This window comes from Misgurnus anguillicaudatus, chromosome 14 (genome assembly GCF_027580225.2).
Source record: "Misgurnus anguillicaudatus chromosome 14, ASM2758022v2, whole genome shotgun sequence".
Taxonomy (NCBI): Eukaryota; Metazoa; Chordata; class Actinopteri; order Cypriniformes; family Cobitidae; genus Misgurnus; species Misgurnus anguillicaudatus.
Window position 1 is genome coordinate 18,557,409 of NC_073350.2, and position 22,284 is coordinate 18,579,692.

The 22,284-nt window shown below is 36.6% G+C and overlaps 1 protein-coding gene across 10 annotated transcripts in view; it reads left to right on the forward strand.

Moving 5' to 3' along the window:
* The window catches only part of cadpsa (Ca2+-dependent activator protein for secretion a), a 137,572-nt gene that overhangs the window by 74,430 nt on the left and 40,858 nt on the right, over positions 1–22,284 (forward strand). For 4 of the 10 annotated variants that reach the window (XM_073875995.1, XM_055185076.2, XM_055185072.2 and 1 more), the window contains exons 12-19: positions 681–893; positions 8,783–8,919; positions 9,031–9,218; positions 15,679–15,780; positions 17,165–17,228; positions 17,442–17,565; positions 19,608–19,676; positions 21,426–21,458. In XM_073875995.1, the coding sequence (XP_073732096.1) occupies positions 681–893; positions 8,783–8,919; positions 9,031–9,218; positions 15,679–15,780; positions 17,165–17,228; positions 17,442–17,565; positions 19,608–19,676; positions 21,426–21,458 (930 nt within the window). The remainder of the gene's footprint in view (positions 1–680; positions 894–8,782; positions 8,920–9,030; positions 9,219–15,678; positions 15,781–17,164; positions 17,229–17,441; positions 17,566–19,607; positions 19,677–21,425; positions 21,459–22,284) is intronic. The other 6 variants (XM_073875993.1, XM_073875994.1, XM_055185084.2 and 3 more) reach the window with 2 other exon arrangements.

Below are 22,284 nucleotides of genomic sequence, written 5' to 3' on the forward strand. Positions count from 1 at the left end.
CTACTTAAAGGGGCCATGTCACAAGACTTTTTTAAGATGTAAAATAAATTTCCGGTGTCTCCAGAGTACATATTTGAAGTTTTAGCTCAAAATACCGTATAGATAATTTATTATAACATTTTAAAATTGCCACTTTGTAGGTGTGTGCAAAAATGTGCCGTTTTGGGTGTGTCCTTTCAAATGCAAATGAGCTGATGAAATTCAAACACTGATCACAATGATAGTGGTTTGTTGCAATTAAAACTCAATTGTGCCTTTCTCTGCACTAAATGGTAGTGCTGTGGTTGGATAGTGCAGATTAAGTGGTGGTATTATAATTAAAATAAGAGCTCCTTATGACATCATAAGGAGAGCCACATTTCAACGACCTATTTTTTCATGTGCTTGTAGAGAATGATTTACCAAAACTAAGTTACTGGGTTGATCTTTTTCACATTTTCTAGGTTGATAGAAGCACTGGGGACCCAATCATAGCACTTAAACTTGAAAAAAGTCAGATTTTCATACCATGGCCCCTTTAAGGTTTTGTGGTCCAGAGATACATATTACTTGTTACCAAATTTTGGTAGTTTTCAAGAATTTATAGATGTACAAATAGCACCTTAACCTTCTGGTAGTTTAATATTTAGTGTTTGTTCAATTTAAAGTTTAAATGATAAATAATATGTTATAATACGCAGGTTTGGATGGTGGTCGTACATTCTTCAATGCTGTTAAGGAGGGAGACACTGTGATATTCGCCAGTGACGACGAACAAGATAGAATCCTTTGGGTTCAGGCGATGTATCGTGCCACGGGCCAGTCCCACAAACCCATCCCTCCGACCCAGGTGCAGAAACTCAATGCGAAAGGAGGGACGGCACCACAGCTCGACGCCCCCATCTCTCAGTTCTGTAAGTGTGGAATGGTTATTAGTCTACAGATCAACTCATGCTGATAAAAGTCAAACAGAACTGCATTAAAAATGACACGTCTGTTAACTAAAGAGTATTATGTGGCATTTTGCTATATTATAGAGTAAAACAGTTGCACTCACACATTGAACTTTATCACATTGAACAGAAATCTTTCATCTCGTGTCCCTTAAGTGTTTTCCCTTTTTGTCCCTTTTGTACTACCTGTTGGGTTATTTTAACTATACATCTCTCTCTCTCTTTCTGTCTCTTCTCTCTTTCTCTCTTTCCCTTATCCCTTCACATCCCATGCTTTTCTCCCTTGCCAATATAGTTTCTATCTGCACAAACAAGATGAACAATCTTCCTTTGCACAAGCTTTGCTTACTATACCCTGTGTAAAGGCAATAGTCTCTCTCACTTTCTCTCTCTCATTCTTTGCTTTCTTCTGCTCCACGCGAATCTATATGTCACTCTGGTTTGTTCCCTCTCACCCTGCTCTCTTGTAGCCGGACTGAAGGGTAAGTGCTACCCTATAGCAGGCACAGATCAGATAAGCCGCTCCGGATTATCTGACACAAGCAATGTGCTGTTTGCTATCCCTTAAAAATCGCATACCCCTCCTCTCTGCAACACTTCTCAGTCTCCTCTTTAGTTTTTTGGGTTTGAAATCCATTTTTAGGTTGCATGTGAAGTTTTATTTATGTCCAGTTGCATACTTGCCCTCTCAAACCGGGCACTTCACTTCTTCGGGTCGGACGCTGCTGCACATTTTTACACGCGGAGAGAAAAATCCCATCCATCTGTTTCCTTCGAGGTTGAATGAAATCCACAGCAGTTGCCCTAATTTAACAATAAAGGTTTCAGAGCAAATGGAGAGAATATGGTAAATGATATAATTATAGTGATTTTCTCAATAGTAGTTGTTGATTTATTGCGCTAAATGAATTCTGCGAAACCACTGGCGTGTTCGTCACCCCTCAGCAGCTGGTAATTACAATGTTAAGGGTGGCGTGCTATGAATAAAACAGTGTATCGGCACCCTGATTATTTCTGGAAGCTATCAGTGGAATGTTACCAAATAACTACTTGCTAGTTCACACCAGCTTCTCTCATGCGTAGACGGTCGTGTCACCACTGTTTTTGTTGTTTTTTAACCTTACCACAGCGTCAAATTAAATTGTTGTGGTTGCAGTTTTAAATGTGCTGGCTAGGATGCAATCTGACAACATTGGCTGTTTGTGAGTGTTTTGTGTGTTAGTTAGTTTTTTTGTGGTTGTGCAGTGGACCCGATACTACTTATTAGTCATGAAAGTACTAAGCTGTGTGATTTTTACAAACAGAGGTTTTCCTCTTTTTGATGTTTTTGCTGATATGAGAGTTGGCAAATATGTAGCTGGAATATAGGACACATCAGCAGATGATGTTATGCAGTTATGTATCACACTGTACAGTTTATTTACAAACATACAGTACACTGTCAGAAATACAGGTACAGAGGTTGTCACTGGGATGGTACCCTTTAAAAGGTCCTATTATGTACCATTTATGTACAAATATGTATAAAAGTACAATTTGGGGTACTAATATGCATCCTTTAGGTTCAAAATGTATTCAAAAGTATACTTTTTAAAAGAGTAACACCTCAGTGACAGCTTTTGTACCTTTATTTCTGAGAGTGTACATTAATTGATATATAATTCTAGTTAAAACCCTTCTGCCACACATAAATAGTACTGTTCAAAAGTCTTAGACCACCACCATTTTTGATGCTTTATCAAAATAATTTTTCACTCTATTTAGATACAAGCAGAAAATGCAGGACATACAGTATGTACAGAAAACATTCAGTATTTAGTATGACCTCTCTTGGCACTAAACACACCTCAAACTCTTTTGGAGATACGGAAGTCCTTACCGTGGTTTCACACCAGCCTAGTTTGCCGCGCCTAGTTTGCCGTGCCTAGTTTGCCGTGCCTAGTTTGCCGTGCCTAGTTTGCCACTTGAACAGTTTGAGTTTACTCACTTCATTCACGCGTGAAATCCTAGTCATTGAGACATTCACACGGAAATTTGCGTCATGGGAGGGGCCTCTGCGACTCCGCTCGCTTTCCGTGATCACGTCACTACTAGAGCAAGCTCCTGATTGGTTAACGTGGCGCATTTTACTGCCAAAGTTCAAATTTTTCAACTTACACGTTTCCCGCAGCAATGCTTAATTTGCGGCATTTGCGCGAACTAGATGCATGAATAAGGCGAAATCGGCATCTACCGCGGCGCACTAAACACCTTCTTCGCGCCGCAAGACCTCCAGACGCGTGTCAACGCGTCTTCACATTGACTTAACATTGAAATCATTCGTGCTTGACCACTCTACAGCGGCTGTTCTGAACGCACCATTACCGTGGGTTCACACCAGCCACGTTTGAGGTGTCAAATTCGTGTGTACTGCGTCTAGTTTGCTGCTTGAACAGTTTGAGTTTACTCGCTTCATTCGTGCGTGAAAGCCGCGCGTGAAATTCTAGTCATCAAGACATTCACGCAGAAATTCGCATCATGAGAGGGGCTTCTGTGACTCCGCCCACTTTCTGTAATCATGTCACTACGAAAGCAAGCTCGTGATTGTTAACGCGGCGGGTTTTCCGTCAAAGTTTTAATTTTTCAACTTGTGCGTTTGCCGCGGCAACGCTCAATTCATGCAATTTGCGTGAACTAGACGTGCGAATGAGGCAGAATCGAGTCTACCGCGCCACTCTAAACAGACGCGCGTCAACTTGTTTTCACATTTACTTAACATTGGAATAACTCGTGCTTGACGCCTCTACCGTGGCTGGTGTGAACGGACCATTAGATTAGAATTAGAAATTAAGCTACACACCAAACGCGGGGCATCGCGTTACTTGCTCCAGATTACCCGCAGGATTTAACTTCGTGTCATGCGAATTTTTCGCTCGAATTCAATATTTTTAACTTGGAAAAAGATGCGTTTGAGGCAAATAGCGCGTGCTTTCGCGGTAAACGCGTCACCCATATTGCGTAATTCACATCGCTCCACGCGAGGACGCGTCTGATCGCGTCTTTGCATTGACTTTGCAAGTAATCTACTCGCGCAAATCGTTGAACTTGCATCTGGTGTGAACCCACAGTTAGGCTTTCATTTAATTTAGGTTTCAGAAAGCCTGCAGGTTCCTGTTAAGCGGAGATCACATTAAATACTTGACACTTTAGCTTATACATTTATTCTGTGTTTTCCGGTTGTATTTTAACAGAGACTAAGAAATAATTATATATGGTCCTGTACACTTGCACAAACAAACCTAATGGTGGTATGGGGGTCTAAAACTTTAGCACAGTAGTGTACTGTAGTTTCACAGACAATGTCTTTGTAGTATTTCTTTCGTGTTTTCCTATAGAGTTACTAACAGTTTAGACTAACAGGTTTTCCTCACCTTTGATACCTTTCGGATGCTAAAGTTTCTTGTCTTTTGTTTTTAAAGCCATGTTCTTGCGCAGGTACATTCTAGATGTAGAGGGATGCTTAGTTAATCATTTGATATTTTGAAATCACTTTTTGAGGTCTTGTCAACCTGCAGATCAGTTTTAATGACACATTGACTTAATAATCAAGTCGAGGTAAATTGTTTTACACCATTATAAGTAAATGATTAAATATAGAAACTTGGTGGTTGACTGTCTTGAATAGAAAAAGTAAAAAGACCAGATAAAGTAGGGAGAACCGGGGCAAAAATAATGCGGGACGAAAGTAACAAAGCGATTTTCTCCGAGCCCTACACTGAAAAAAATGATTCATTGAATTTAATCTATTTTTTTAAGGTAAGTGGTTGCAATCAATTTATTAAAGCTACATTTAAACAAAAGTTTTATATTTAATTTTACTTTACTAATCTTTTTTGTTTAAATGTAGCTTAAATAAATTGATTGCAACCACTTAAAAAAATTGATTAAATTCAATGAATCATTTTTTTCAGTGTAATAACATTTGCATCCCAAACTACAACAGCATTTTAGGTATACAACCCCTGACAGAGCTGACAAATATTGCATTATTTACTCACCGTTTTCTGCGTGTAGATCCAGAAAGGTGTTTTCAACCGTGATAAGTAAATTCTTAAAGCGGTCATTTTGTTCTTATAACGCGTTGTGTTTCTGGTTTCATGTGTTAAAGTAGTACTGATCAGTCTACAGGGTTATTTAGTGCTCTAACACATCCTGAAGTTTGACCATTCTGAGTTTTTCAAAATAAGAGTAAATCGAGTTTAAATGTCGGGAGTTCCTGTCGGGTCGAAAGTAACACTTGTTACTTTTGTCCCTCTGCTAATACTGTTATACGTTGAAAATTTATATTATTCTAATTTGATTTAATTTAATTTTCATAGTGTTCAAACTGTTGAAAAAATTTTTACTCTCAAAAATTTAAGTTTGTACTGTTGGTTGCTTTTGAAACATTTGAAACTAAAATTTAAAATGAAAATGTAATTTCATTATTTTTTACAAAGATAAATTACAAAATACATATTACTTATTAACGAAGTCATAGTCATGTACATTTAATAAAAACAAGTGTAACACAATTTTTTTTTTTACAAAAATCCACCTGGTATTTATAGACCTCACTTTTGAGTTATTGACCACAGCAAAAATATATCTATGTCTATAACATTATCTTTTAAAATTACGTTTTTCTGAAAAATGGTACTTTCACCCTCGCTCTCCCCTACTAAAAAGTATACATTTGTTTAATCTTGTTTACTGCTTATTCTGAAACAAAAAAAGAAAACAGTCACAGATATTGAATGTCAGGGCTTTTCTAATCCAATGTGATAAGAACTGAAATAAAGATGAAGCTCTAAAAGTGGCTCACATCTGCAGGCCTAATGAGGGCGGCCATACTGTTGAAAACAAAATTCAGATTAAATTAGAAAGCACTTAATAAAGTATGCCCTTGCTGTCACTCCCTCATTCATCCCTTATTCTTGACCTCCCTCTGTCTGTCCATCCCTCACTCATAAAGAAATGCCCGTCCTGTCACATGGGCCCCTCGGCTCTTGTCGGCCCAGGGCCGAATATCAGACACCCCATCCGTCCGATACGCGCGCTTGTGCAGATGCACACACAGAACAAAAAACTAGCGCTAAATAGCCCCCAATGCTCCGTGCTTTGGACTCCTCAAGAGAGAAGATCTATAAATGAAGAGAAGCCATCAATCAGTGTCATTTCTCCTCTGCCCTGCTAGGACAGGGCAGACTAATGTCATTGTGTGTTATTGTCCAGTGATCTTCTCTATTCCCGTGTCAAAAAGACATGACAAGCTCATATTGAGACAGAGGAGAGAGACACAGTGTCACCTTTTTGACTTGTGGCGGATTTCAATGGATCAGTCCACTCCTACTTGTTTTTGGATTTATTTTAGGTTTATTTTGGTTAATGCCATGACAAAAACACACTGATAGAGATAAGTTTTCGGAAAATGGCAGTAAATATTGCATATAATTGTCATGAAAACATTTTAGCAGCATTTAATAAAACAGATCATTTTCATAATTATTTTATATTAAGTGCTTCATGATCATTCAAATATAAATACAGAAGAGTCCAAAAGTGTTAGACCATTAGTGAAATTGCTTATATTTTGCATTTTCTAATGTAACTACATTACATTACAAATTCTATAATCAGCATTACAATTTTAGTACAAAAGAAATAATAAAAAAACTTTATAATTTATATAAATTTATCATTTAAAAAATTATTTTAGAATGATATTGTGCACATAGATTAACATGGACTGAAAATTGACATTTTCATGGTCACTAGAAATTATGCAATTTTTTTTTAGGTAATTTCTTTGTTTAAATTTAATTGTTATGCCACATATTCCAGCCTGTGTGTGACTATTTTACAATATATTAACTCGTAAAGTAAGTAAATATTATTATAAAATCTTACTAATGTTTTCATTTTTGTAAGTTATTATATTAAACGCATATAATCTTATAATTAAGAATTTGAGCCTATAAAAAGAGACACTTATTATTGGTACTGTACAATAAAAAACCTTTGTCTTCCATTACACAGATAAACAATTAAAGTAACATGTAAACATGTAAAACGGCAGACGCTCTGTTGGAGGTGTCTGTTGAATGACTCAATCATAGAGTATAGCTGTAAAGCCCCTGGCTGAAATGGGGCATTAGAATAAGAATAGCCCCTGACTAGGCAGGATTAAGAAACAGCCCTGCTTATTTGTGCAGGGCCAGATGTAATACCCAAGCTTACTGACAGCAGAGGAAAGTGAAAATGTGTTGTTGAATTTATTTAGTCCCTTTAATGGACAATGGTTGGCAGGGGTAGGGGGGCTCCACGGCTGGTTCTCTTCCAGTCCAGGGTTTATAGGCAGTGGGTTTCTTTAATTAGGGTTGCCCTGAGGGGGGGCAGAGGCCTGTGGACAGAGCAATGAATGGAGAGGGAGGAAAAAGCGTGAACGTGGGGTTGTTGTTTGATTAGCAGGGTCAGACCGAGACTCGGGCTCAGACAGGTCTTGCAGGATTACCAAGCAAAATAAATCTATTCAGTTTAATACAACATTTAATGAAATATACAATGCAAGCAAACAACATTATTGTCTTCCCCATACACTTAAATTGAGACTGATATTGTCTATGTGTTGCACGTTTGCTTAATGACTTGCATATTAATTACACTGAATTTTTTTTTTCATTCAATTAACTCAATTTTTTAAGGTAAGTTGTTGCAATCAATTTATTTAAGCTACATTTAAACAAAAGTTTTTATTGCATTTTAATTTACTATTTTTTTGTTGTTGTTTAAATGTAGCTTAAATAAATTGATTGCAACCACTTTCCTTAAAAAATTGAGTAAATTGAATGAATTATTTTTTTGTGCTGGGCAAAGATTATTCGCGATTAATCGCATACAAAATAAAAGTTCATTTTTGCATAAAATATGTGTGTGTGTGCTGTGTGTAATTATTATGTATATTTAAACACATACATGTATACATTTCAGAAATGTTTTATTTATATAGTTTTTATTTATTTATATATAATATAGAATATATAAAAATACAAATAAATATACAGTATATACAAATGTGTGTTTATTTACATATACATAATAATTAGACACAGCACACACATGCATATTATGCTAAAATCACTTTTATTTTGTATGTGATTAATCACGATTAATCTTTGCCCAGCACTAAATAAATCATAACATTATAGTTATTTGACTGTACATTAACTTAATATGTAAAACATTATGCATACAGATTTATGCATTTTGCAGGTGTTTTAATCCAAAGCGACATACTGTACAGTACATGCTATACGTGTTTTTTTATCAGTATGTGTGATTCAATGACTCAAACCCATGACTTTCCCATTGGTAACGCAATGTTTTACACCTTGAGCTACAGGAACATGTAATATCTTGATAATCCTTACAAACATTAAATTATAAGGTCTTACTATCGCTCCTCTACTATACATTGCATTTAAAGTAAAATAGAAAAATGGATCCGTGTTTCACCTAAAATTACACATTTTGCAGCTGAATTAATAACAACTCAAACGAACAAATCCATTAGCATGCTTTTTATAATGCTTCCCGAATGCAATCTATATAAAATGAAATGCTAGATGTGGTATGCATTGGGTTTCTCTAATGCACCCTGAATTGACAAAACTTCACTGTTATGCAAGTTGACAATGACACAAATACGCTTCAGTGCACAGGTGAATCTGGCTCAGGTGATAGATCTCAATGTGGACTCCTTTAACTTTGACATGTGTATGTTTTTAAACCCTTTTTCCTCTTTCCATATATTCGCACACACACATACACAGATGCAGACCGAGCGCAGAAACATGGAATGGATGAGTTCATCTCTGCAAACCCCTGCAATTTTAACCACGGTTCAATGTTTGAGATGGTTCAGCGCTTGACACTAGACCACAGACTCAATGATTCGTACTCCTGCCTGGTAAATGAGCTTTCATTTCGATTCCATTCCATATAAAATACAATAGCAAATGCTCTAAAAATGATATAATATTATTATTTCATTGATGAAATATGCCTAATGTTGTCTCAGGGTTGGTTCAGTCCAGGCCAGGTGTTTGTATTAGACGAATACTGCGCCAGATACGGTGTGCGGGGTTGTCACAGACACCTTTGCTACCTGAATGACTTGTTGGAGAGAGCTGAAAAAGGGTCCATGATTGATCCCACCCTGCTGCACTATAGCTTTGCCTTCTGCGCCTCTCACGTCCATGGCAACAGGTACAAATTTACCCCTTTTGCCCCTTTCCTACCATCTATTTCATTCATCGCATTCATCACATTTATTCTCCAGTCATTTATAACTCTAATTTTCTCTCTCTATCGTTCAACCTTCCTCTGAAGTTCTTCATGTTATCCTCTACCTAAAATCACTCCATACCTCTTCTCAGTTCTCCCTGTTTATCTGTCTATACACCCACTGTCCACACATGGGCAGAAACACAGGTAAAGTAAGTCAAAGCGTCTTTATGGCTGTAAAAAGCTTGTCCTCCTCAATGTTTCGCAAAAATTTCCATTCTCTTTCTCCTGGAGGTTAATGGCTGGTCACAGGTAACAATGCCTTTCTCCCTGAATCCGGCTGTAATATCTCATCGCTCTACTAGGAACCAAAACTCTCTCATTAAAGCAGTGGTTCTCAATATCAGTCTCGGAGATCCACAAAGAGTGCATTTACAGGGCTAAATTACTGTAAGACTGATAATTTAGGGGACATACTGAATCATACTCGAGTACATTTGACCCTCAAAGTCTGGTTTGTTTGCCTAGTGTGATCACCAGTGTTGGGGGTAACGCATTACAAGTAACGTGCATTACGTCCCAGGGGGGCCGCGAGATGGTGCCAGGGGGGACCCAGCTTTATGACATTTTATAAAATAAAGAATTTATCATGAATTCTGTGGAATTAAACCTAAATAAAAAAATAAGGCTACTAACCAACAGCACTACTTTGTATCATTCAATATGTTTTAGAACAGTTTTTTGTCAAAAAATTTTCTTTGGGGGGGCCGGGAAGGAATACGCCATAAAAAAGGGGGCCGCCCGCTGAAAAAGTTTGAGAACCACTGCATTACGTAATAATATTACTTTTCTAATGTAACGAGTAAAGTAACGCATTATTTTATAAATGTACACATTAATATTTGAGTTACTTTTTTAAAAAGTAATGCGAGCTACCTTTCAGTTTAATTAATTTGATTTAAAAAACAATAATGTACTGAATTAAAATGAACGTAGTCACATAGAATTACACACTTTCCATGCATGCGCACCTAAGCGGGAACAGTTTGAGTCAGAAATGAAGATGGTAGACCAGAGCTTGAATTTTTTGCTATGGAAATATGCAATTTCTGAATGCAGAACTTCTCAGTCATTAAACATTTACAAGGCCTGAAAGAGATTAAGCCTCAGCCAAGTAAGAAAAAGTAATGCAAAAGTAACTCAAAAGTAACATACGTATTACTTTCCATGAAAAGTAACTACGTAACGCAATTCGTTACTTTTTGGGGAGTAACTCTATATTGTAATGCATTACTTTTAAAAGTAACTTATCCCAACACTGGTAATCGCTCCATAGCGTATCCAGGTGTGGTATGCTTAACCGTACCTTCTTGGCACACTTGCAGAGGTTTGGTTTGGGGGCGGAGTGCAAGTGTGAGTGCTAACCCTGCCTGAGCACCAATCTGAAAGCTTGATTTCAATTATGCGACAATTATGCCTTTAGGGGGCGTGCACACCAAGGATTTTACACCCGCGACCGGCGCATGTTTTCAAATGTTTCCAATGGAAGCTCCGCGTTTTTCAAATAAGTCTGCAGCTAGCGGTTTTTCAGCGCTGAGCGACGAGAGTTGAAAAATATCGTCAATTTCAGTTCTCACATGGCTGCCCAAGCACAGTGGAGGAGGGGCGGGACATTACCACAGCAACCGACTCGCTCACAGCTAAGTGCCGTTTTTGGGTGTGTCCTTTAAAATGAAAATGAGCTGCACTAAATAGCAGTGCTGTGGTTGGATAGTGCAGATTAAGAGGCGGCATTATCCCCTTCTGACATCACAAGGGGAGCCAAATTTGAATGACCTGTTTTTTCATATGCTTGCAGAGAATGGTTTCCCAAATCTAAGTTACTGGGTTGATCTTTATCATATTTTCTAGGTTGATAGAAGCAGTGGGGACCCAATTATAGCACTTAAACATAAAAAAGTCTGATTTTCATGACATGTCTCCTTTAAAGTGATGGTTCACCCAAAAATGAACATTTGTGAATAGTTGAAGCTCTTACCTGTAGAACTTAATGAACATTTTTGTGTGAATGATTTTTGACACTAAGCAATAGGCTTTTCATCTCTGTCTCACCCTGCATGTCTAACCACCATATTTCGTCCTGGTTTGTGAAATTTGTTATTTCTGTATTCCATCTTTTTCTTCTCAGTCTGCTTATTTGTATCTTTTGTTGATGATTTTTTTTCTTTTTTTCATTGTTGATTGCATGACTTAAATTATTGTTTTTTCTTTATCTTTCACTTATTTTTCACCTTCATGCTGTCTCCCAATAAACTTTGTGAATGTGCTTGTGATGTGGAATATGAAGAGTGAGCGGGCTACTAAAATGGCCTGTGTCAGAGAGTGAGCTCCTTAGTGCTCTGTTTCCCTCCCCCCCTGAGCCCTTGACCCCCTCTAAGAAAGAGAACAAATCATGGATGTCTGGAGAAAAAAGGAGTCTAAGTCGCAGGTGGTCGCAGGCCCCAGAAGGTGAGAATGTGAAAGCGACCGACCCTTTTGGGTGTGGTTTTGCGTTAAACCCCATCCTTAACCAAACCTGAAACTGGGAAATAATCTGAGGCAGGAGAACAAATGCATTATAACATACTCTGTGTATTTGTTTGTGATTTCACTCATATTTCTTGTTTATTTGTAAATGTAAAAACGCTACTTGAAGTAAAATGTCTCTGATAGGACAGTCAATTTTAAGTTTTTTATGTATGTGTGTGTATGAAATGAAAGATAGACATCTGTTGAAGCAGTGAGAAACATACAAGATAAATAAAGATACTGTAGTGTGTATGTAGCTGGAGGTCAAGGGTTGACAGGTTGACAGGTCATCTCCCGCTTTCTTGTCGTCTCCCAAACTAGGCATCTAGGGCCGCTCTCCAGCCTGTACGCTTGTGCCAAAACCTCACGTCCAGCCAATAACACTCTCTTTATAACTGACACGGCCCTCAATCTGCACCTTGCGGCATTACGGTCATCTTCCAATATTATGAAGCCAAATAATCTACAAGTGTTACAGATGGTGACTCTGGATCACTGATGTTGTTTGACATGATACCACTGTATCATTATCATATCTGGATTACTACACTCATAATTATAAATATGTGTGATGCCAGCAAGTGTTATTACAGTAAACTAAAAATATGCATGTATTATAACATGCACATTTTAGATCATTCCAAGTGTTTCCAAATTTGTAAGCACTTTTTTCTTTAACTGCACTAATTTTAAATGAGTAGTTGACCCAAATTTGAAAATTTGCTTGTAATTTTGGCCCACTTTCCCTCATGCCATCCCAGATGTATATGACTTAATTTCTTCAGTTGAAAACAATCAAATAATTATTTATTAAAATTTGGATGTGTTATTAAGCTTCAAAAAGCACATCCATCGATCAAATTATCATATGCGTGTTTTGTAAAAAGACGTGCAAGAAACAATGAAAATGTAACATTACTGTAAAAGTAAAAGTTAAAAAGGTTACTTCAGTTAGTAACACCTAAAAATTAGTTTTGTCAACTTTTTTTTCACTTTAAAAGCGGGGTGCACGATCTCTGAAAGAATGTTGACATTTGAAATCACCTAAACAAACACGCCCCTAGCCCAATAAAATCTGAATCTTCTTTTGATAGACCCACCCCACACATATGCAACCCAGGCAACAATGTTGGTTAGTAGACACGCCCATTACTGCTGATTGGCTACAAGTTTGTTTTGGTTGTCGGCCCGACTCCCTTTTCCAAAGCGTCTTTCAAAAATCGTACACCCTGCCTTTAAGTAAAAAGCTTAAATTTTTCAGGTGTTACCAATTGAAGTAATTAAAAAAAATATATATAAAAAATTACTTAATTTTGTAACACTTAAAAAATAAATTTTGTCAAATAAAATTTTCTTGTTTTAAGTAGATCCAACTTTCACTTTTTACAGTTTAATGACGTGCCACCATATTTGAATTTACCGCGCTAATCTTTATATTTCAATGGATGTGCAACATATTTATCACTAAGTAAGCTCAAAGTATAAATGTTTTTCTTACAATTATCATTTTGCTACAGAAGATATTTATTAATCTACTGAATTAATTTGGATTACTTTAATGATGCACTTAAAATATTTTTTGCTGCCTTTACATTTTTAAATACAATCAAATTGGCTTTATAAGTAATTTCAACTTAAAATAAAATGTTTGAATGACTTTACAGTACTTTAACTTATGAAAATAGGTTAAGCAATGTATTTTTACAGCTCAAATAAAAAAATGTATTTTAAAATTGTAAGCAGCAATTTATGTTATTTTTAATTATGTAATTTTTGGACAATGTTGGCTCTCGTAGGAAAAATAATATTAATTAATATTTAATTTATAGTAGTTTTGAATTTCTGCTTTCCAACTTTTCCAAAATATTAGATGATTTATCTAATAGCATAGTTTTAATTTTATATAAGTGGGTTCTTCCCTTATAGCAAAAGATCACACAAAGAGGGATATTTTTCCTGCTATACTTCCGTCTTTTATCCATCAGTGTTGTCGTGACACACAGATAGAACAGCAACACACTCACAGCCGACGTATGTCACCTGCACGCAGTTTAACACACAAACGCACACATACCGCCTGTGCAGAACGTGACTTAAGGGCCCGACTCCTTATCGTTTGTGACATGGTAGACATAAGGAGAACTGTGAGCAGAGTGTATGTGACAGTGGAGGCGCGGGTCGCCGTGACAGCGGTTTGAGGAGCAGGAGACGTGACACGCTCCTCGCCAGGCCGCTCCTTGTGTCAGCTCAGCGCATGCTGAAGGACAGCAGGAAAACCAAAAGCAGGGGGCAGGGATTTTGAGGGGGAAACGGCTGTCACGCCAGACAGGGGCGCAATTGGGTGGGGTGTTGTTGGCAGGGTAACCTCTTCTTGTTCATAAAGATGCCCTTAAAGTACAGCTGTTGTAGACATGGCAAGCGAGAGATGGTGCAAGACATACAGAGACAGCATGAGGTGTAGATGGTAGTCAAACCAATTGACTTTGACAGGTTACTTTAATAGAATTAGCTGCATGGATGTTTGTGTATCGTGTTTCACGTCTGCATTTGTAATGAGATGGGGCGTTGTAGTTTTGAAAATAGAGTTTGAATTTTAACATATACAACACACATCTTTCTGTTACCTTGTTACAAAAGGAACCAAGCAAACAGGAAGTGATAAATACCACATGATAATTTGGCTCCATAAAAAGCTTATGAGCGCCACTAGACCTGTTTCTCACACTCGTCTATGAAGTCACAACAAGAAACTTGCGTGTGTGTGTTTATGTGGTGAGAGGTTGAACCCCCTGTGTGCTGAAAGCAGGGGGCTGCGGTAATCCTTACCAGGGTCTTTGTATCGTGAAGGACTCTTTATATGACTGTGGACGGGGGGTCTGAATCAGATTCTTCCAAAAAGCCTTGCCTGAGGATGTGATCACACACACTACATCTCAACATACACACAGAAAGGGAATTCACAAAAAAATCTGCTTTTGCTCACAGCACCAATCTCTGCACCAATCATGCTTGGTTGTGCAAGCTACCACAGTAATGCATGCTTAAAGGTGCAGTGTGTAATTTCCAGAAAGATCTCTTGACAGAAATGCAAAATAATAAACAAAACTATATTATCAGGGGTGTACAAAGACCTTTCATAATTAACCGTTATGTGTTTATTGCCTTAGAATGAGACGTTTTATCTACATACATCGAGGGTCCCCTTACACGGAAGCCACCATTTTGTGCAGCTATGTTTCTACAGAAGCCCTTAATGGACAAACTTTTTTACTAAGTTGTCTCCAACGATGACATGTTTGTCTGGTGGCGGCTTCTCTATGTGTTTCAAAAGCAAGAGGTGAGCAGTGGACTGAGCCGTTGGTTGCAATTCGCAACCTCACCACTAGATGCCCCTGAATTTTACACACTGCACCTTTAATCCAGGACCATGCTGCAATGCTCCACCATCGCATTTAAAATAAGCTCTTTAACATGCCGACTGCTCTGTGCACCCACATATATGCCTGGTTAAAACATTCTCCTTCATTTGATGAATAACTTGTGCCAAGATCTTTTCTACATACAGTATATATTTATACATTCAAACACTTATGCATATGCAAATACATCCAAACAAGGAACTGGGGCACCTTTAGACGATAAGAAATAGTGTCTTATTGTCACCACTTCTTATAGTGATAATCTATGTGATAAATTAAAGAAGGCACTTATTCTGAATTTATCACTAATGCAGACATTCTTTGTCTCAACAGCAGCTGTGAATTAAAAATGATTAATAGTGCTAGTAGTATGTTGAAGTGTCTGGCCTGTTGGTGGTGTCTTCTGGGGGCTCTGTGTTTATGCCTATGTTACCCTAATGTTTGTGTTGTCTCAGGCCTGATGGAATCGGTACCGTCACAGTCGAAGAGAAAGAACATTTTGAGGAAATCAAAGAACGACTGCGAGTGCTGCTTGAAAATCAAATCACACACTTCAGGTACATCACTGACATGCTACAAAGATCTGAGATAACACTGAGATAATGCATAGAGATGATTTGAAATGTATTGCATGCACTGATTTATATAAATGACTGGATTGCGCATAGAACGCTTAACCTAATAGCGTGAGGTGAAGCCAGCGCAGAGTTCAAGCCGCCATCTTGGTACAGTATACCCAACCGTCAGAGGGCGTCATTGACTTCCATTTAAAATCATGATCTAAATTTATCCGCTTTACAACATATCAGTCACACCAGATTAATTTTAGGATATGTGTACGTAAATTAATTGTTAATTCTGGTGTTATTTGCAATGTTTATGTTTTAATCGGGCAGGATAATGGATTTATAAAAAAGTTAAGGTGAGTGTGTCTGCTGCATTCTGTTAATGACATGGGTGTAAATAAAGTTTTTTTGACATTTAGCTACACGGTCAGCGTTATTTCTCTAAATAAGTTTAGCTAACTTGTAATTTTAGATAACATACTTACAAAACCACCAAATTATTGCATGCACATACGGTACAAAGTATGATGATTTATTTAGATTTCAGAACGAGCACATTTGTCATTAATACTAAATATGCTGCTGTCCGTCTGCTGATCTGATACTGTAATGAAGATGAATGTATAATTACTGATTAAAAAGCTAAATGTACAACTTTCAGTAAATAACTATGTACATGCTTAGGACGTTTGTGTTGTAATAATGTACAGGGTAACTTCAGATATAAAAACTAAGACTAGTAAAGTGATGTTTTATCATTAAAATCTGATCGCGTCAATTGATTTAATGGAATGTTTGGGTATACCAACATGGCGGCACGGTGGCGTCACAGTTGTGACGTCATGCGCAATCCAGTCATTTATATAGATCAGTGATTGCATGTAAGTACACTCTTCAAAATAAAGCTTCCTGGTTCTTCATTGGGCTGTATGGTTTCACAAAAAACCTTTAAATCGATACTTCGGCCAAATATGAAAATTACCCCATGATCACCCTCACCATTCGAGTTACATATGTCATATTTTTAACACATATTTAGATATCACATATCACATATCGGATGGCTTACGGGTGAATATATCATGGCATAACTTTTATTTTTAACATCCAGAAACTTTCTGTTGCACAAAGGTTGTAGAGACTATTAAAAAGGTGAGAAATAAAAAGGACCTTTAACTTAAAAGGCTCTTTGGAGAATCAAACATGGTTCTTCTATATGGCATCTCAGAAAATAACCCTTTTAGCACCTTTATTTTGTAAGAGTCTATTTAATCTTATTTGTATATATAAAACTGAATAATATTTAGAAAAGTGTTACTTTAAACCAGAAGTCTTTCTCTAATGTACTAATGTACTGTTATACTTCTATTTAAAGGTATTGTTTTCCATTTGGTCGCCCAGAAGGAGCCTTGAAAGCTACGTTGTCACTGCTTGAGAGGGTGTGGTGCAATTTTTATTTATTGTTCAGTTCAGTACTACATAAACAGTGGGATATTGTAGTATTCACATCTGTATTTATCATTCACTTGCAAGATTTAAATTCATTTCAATTAGACTAGTGTACTGTAAACAATTATGTGATTTATGTTTAAAAACAATAATAATATATTTATATGAATAAATGTATGTAAATGCCTATTTTACATTTGCAGGTACTGATGAAAGACATTGTGACACCAGTACCTCAGGATGAGGTGAAGGCAGTGATTTCTAAATGTCTGGAGCAGGCAGCTTTAGTGAATTACCAGCGCTTATCAGAATATGCCAAGGTGGAAGGTAGGGAGCACACATTCTTGTGTCTTCTCAAAAGCAATGCTAATACAGTACTTGACATGTTTCTCTCATGGAGACAGTGCTTAACAACACTGATGCTCAGCTAACTATGCTTCGGTTTTGGATGCAGTGCAGAAAGGCATTGTTGATGAAATATGTTGTTGGGGTTGTTTTAAATGCTTTGAAACGCTTAATGAATCAGTGTTAATTTTTTTTTTTAGAAATTTGAAAAAATAGTGGTAAAGTATTTTTTTTTTTTTTTTACATTTTATGCATAGCTAAGTCCCTCAAGTATCAGATGAATGGTATTTTTTTATGTGAAGTACACTATTATACTATATTATATACAAATATGAGCTTCATACATCACTGGTTAATTCCTCTTATAATAAAGATATGTTTATATTATGCCATCCTAGCCTTTAAACCACCTTTGAATAGTCTTTGGTATAGGTTTGGTTTCATTTGAAAATCTGTCTCTAAAAGTGTTTCAGTAAAAATGCATTCAATACCTCTCAGATCCTGACCTCAGTGCCACACTGCTCGACTCAATGGGCTCATGCTGTCCTCTATAAATCTGTTTCTTTATCCTGTGCTAAAGCTTTCAGGTCTAGAACTACTGTACAGCAACAAATATACTTTTCATTTTCAGCAATCTCGCTTACTCTTTTTAAGTTTGCAGATTCACAACTTTTTTAGCCTTGTTGTTTTTCTATCTCTTTGTTTCTCTGGTGTTCACTTCCTCTGTGCTTTCCTCTTTTTGTTTATTGGCTTTGCTTCTTATTTGGACCCTCTCTTGTTGAGGCAGTTTTAAAAGCCAAAGTACAATGCAAAGCTGGGATTGCCCACTTGAGCAACACGCGTTTGTAAATTACAAGACGGTTTCTTTCATAGACATGGACAGCAAAGCTATGGTTCATATATGGATAGTCTGAATAAATATTTGATTTGATGTCAATTAATGACAAACATTATTGGACATCTTGTTCATTTTCCCAGCAAATGTTTATTTTTTATTAAGAATTTATATTTACATCTTTCCTCCATAATTTCCGGTCCATGTCTATGAGGAAATATTGCTGGGCACTGCAGATACTAAAGGAAAAGCCTTTAGTATCTTTTGTTTAAAAGATGTCAGTGTTGTTCCCTATTGATATTTATTGTAGACAGCTGAATATGATCTTTTACTAACCCAAACTAACCGATAGTTACAGTAACTAACACACTGTCTAAACCCTTTTAAAACACCAGATCTTTATATTTATAATACTAAGTGTTAATATTTTTATATACTGTATAGCAGGGGTCTCCAACCTTTTTAGGTTATTTGGTTTACTTTTTATTTTATTTATTAATTTAATTTAATTTAATTTAATTTAATTTAATTTAATTTAATTTAATTTAATTTAATTTAATTTAATTTAATTTAATTTAATTTAATTTAATTTAATTTAATTTAATTTAATTTAATTTAATTTAATTTAATTTAATTTATGTTTAAGTTTATGTTTATGTTTATATTTATTTATTTATTTATTTATTTTATTTGTTGATATGTATTAAAATAGAGGCTATTAATAGAACATGCTTTGGGGGGCAACTCACAGACTCTGTGCGGGCATCCTGGTGCCAGCGGGCACCATGTTGAGACCACTGCTGTATAGTATATGTGACTCAATCTCTGAAAACTCAGCTAAAGTTTTTTAACATAAAATCATGTTACGTAATTGTACACTTTTTGTCGAAACATCACCTTGATATCTTTAATATTGACAGTAATTAAAAATCAATATGATATTAATGATAGAATTCAAACTTTGATGCTCCTAATCTCAGTCTAGTTAAGATTATGAAACTCTAGCCTGGATTTCACAGATAAGAGTCACATATGACATAAAAGGCGGATTGTAGATCAGTGTCTTATTTAGTACCAAATTTAGTCTGGGGGCTCCTAAAAAACCTCTTAGTGCACATGCAGCCATTGTGCTTTTCTCTCTCTTTCACCTCTGACTCGTGCTCTTGCATGCCCCAATCCTCTTTTATAGGCAAAAAGAGAGAAATGTATGAACATCCTGTCTTCTGTTTGGCGTCACAAGTGATGGATTTAACCATTCGTGAGTACCCTCCTCATACGGAGCCGCTCCATCACTTTCGCCATCTCAAGCATATTTACAAATGGTTGTTCCTTCACACCCTAACAGTAACCAACACCATCCTCTCTGCCTGCTTGCCTTTTACTTTAAATGTGTTGGATCTCAGGTTGAGTGATTCATTCAGTTTTTCTGTGGGTTTTGATTGAGCTAAAAAATATGTGGCTTTGGTTTTCTGATTTTTTATGCTTTTAACTTGAATGCATTTTTACTTTGTTTTTGTGTTAGTCACCTCTCCCCACCTTTGTCTGTATATCAGTGTGCCCCAAGTTTACAGCAGTGCACATTTGAAATGAGATAAAGTAGTAAATCAATGATCAAAACCTCAAACAGGGTCTCTATCACAGCTTTCAAAGTGTGTGTATTTTGAGTCATTGTGCTTCTAACCATGTCTTCAACCACAATAGTACATTTTGTCTGTCGTCCACTTCAACAGCGTTTCACTGTTCGTTTTATTTTATTGTTTTAGTCTATGACTTGATACCTCGATTGGGTCAAATTTGCATAAGCGTAAGTGTTTCACATAAGATTGTAAAAGGTCTGCTGTTTTTCAACCTTAAACAACTTGCATTTTACTGTGCAGAAATGCCTCTCTTGCATTCTTACTTTCTCTTTTCTTCACAGTGTCCTAACCAGACGCAATATAAACATGAGTCATGTGTCACGTCTGCATTGAAAACTTATTGCACTAAATCCTTTTCCTCATGCACATTAAACATGAAGAAAAACTGATTTTTTAAATTTTAAAATCAGATACAGTATATTGCAAATGTCTGATGGTAGCTATTAAAAGTATACTGACTGGCAGGGGTTAAATTGGGATTTGTTGGGTGCTTTTGGTGTGTTTCTGGTGAGTAAATCTATGAGTCTGACAGAACTATGAGTTGTTGCACATGTCATTATTAGGGGTGTCACGATTGTCCAAACGATTCGATATAATTTTTTTATTCTAAGGCCACAATTCAATTTGATTCTCAATTTTTTCTTTTTTTAACCATTTTTAGACTAGACTTTTATTAAATATAATATCTGACCTTGAACCCGGAGATGCCCTGCCATGTTAGTCGTGCTGCCAGTGGAAAAATATGCTACACGCACATACCTGATAAAACGAAACGTCCTGTCAGATGAACATTCCTGTCAGTACTTTGCACCTTAAAAACACTCTTTTATTACCGTCAGACGAGTAAGTTGTTGTGAAAAATGCGTGCGTGCTTTGTTCTGATTGAGTTCAGCTGAATGCGGGAAGCACATGCTGTTTTTTGTTTCCCATGTAAAGAGCAGCTTACGTGGTGTCTCCTGCATCTGTCATGCTATCTTTTAGCCGACCGGACGTGACATGGGGGCATGGCAGACTTAATTTCGACTGATTTCGATTTAAAATCGAAATCGTGACACCCTTAGTCATTATGCACAATTGATCAAACTTTGAGGGAAGTTATAAGAATCAACCTCCTTGACTAATTCTAGGCATAAGATACCCAAAAGCTTCAATTATCAAAAATAGATACAACATACAGTATCAGCAACATGTCTTATAAATTAGCCATAGAGATTCTGTTTGCTGGTCAGCAGTCAGGTCTGGTTAATACACATTGCTTTACTCTTTCTTTATTTCCCTTTTACCTTTGAGACACAATGAAGGCTGAACCTTTCTTCCATGTCTCTTCTCTCTCTTCCTCTTTTCTTTCCCTCTTCCTTCTTCCTTTTTAGTAGAGAAAGCTCAGAAGGTTCGGAAGGATCCAGGTGATCTTTTGTCTGACTTATTAAAACAGCCCCTCCCTAACTAACTAACTAACTAAGCAAAACGTAACTAACATTACCTAACATAACATTACCATGGCACAGTTAATAAAGATGCATTGGGAATGTTATGCTAATGTTTCCGTTGCTTCCAAATAAAGATTTTCCATAAGCTGGTAAGAGTCACCAGTCTATGGAACATAAAGAGCGAGTATTACTTTACTTCTTTTAAACAATAACATGCTTCTAATGAATTTGATTTTATTCATTGTGATTAAAGTGATACTCTCTCTGCGCCAAGTGTGACTGAAAAAAATCTCTAATGTGTTCAACAGCAATAATGATGCATGCATTGTTTATAATTTTCTTCAGTTTGCATCATATTGCTGATTTTACACTATTAGTAAAGTATGATCACATGACTATCACTATTTGGTCCTAACAGAAGATATGGTAGCCATGATGATCATAATGCGATGGTTTCTGAAACCTTGAAAACAATATCAGTACTGTATATACAGCAAATTATAACTTCTAGATTTCTGGCGAATAGGTTTGGAAACCCTGCATTTCTTTAAGCATAAAATGTCATAAATCAGTCAAATCAGGTATTTCAAGTACATATAGAAGAATCTTTTGGGAATAAAAGCACCCAAAAATCAAAACCCTACTGAAAAGACTACCTTGGTTTTAGCTGGTTAAGTTGGTGTAGCAGGCTGATTTTATAGAGGTTTTGTCCACTTTTTTAGCTGGTCTTAGATGGTCAAGCTTGGAGACCCACCAGCTTGACCAGGCTGAAAGACCAGCTTGACCATCTCAACCAGCTTTG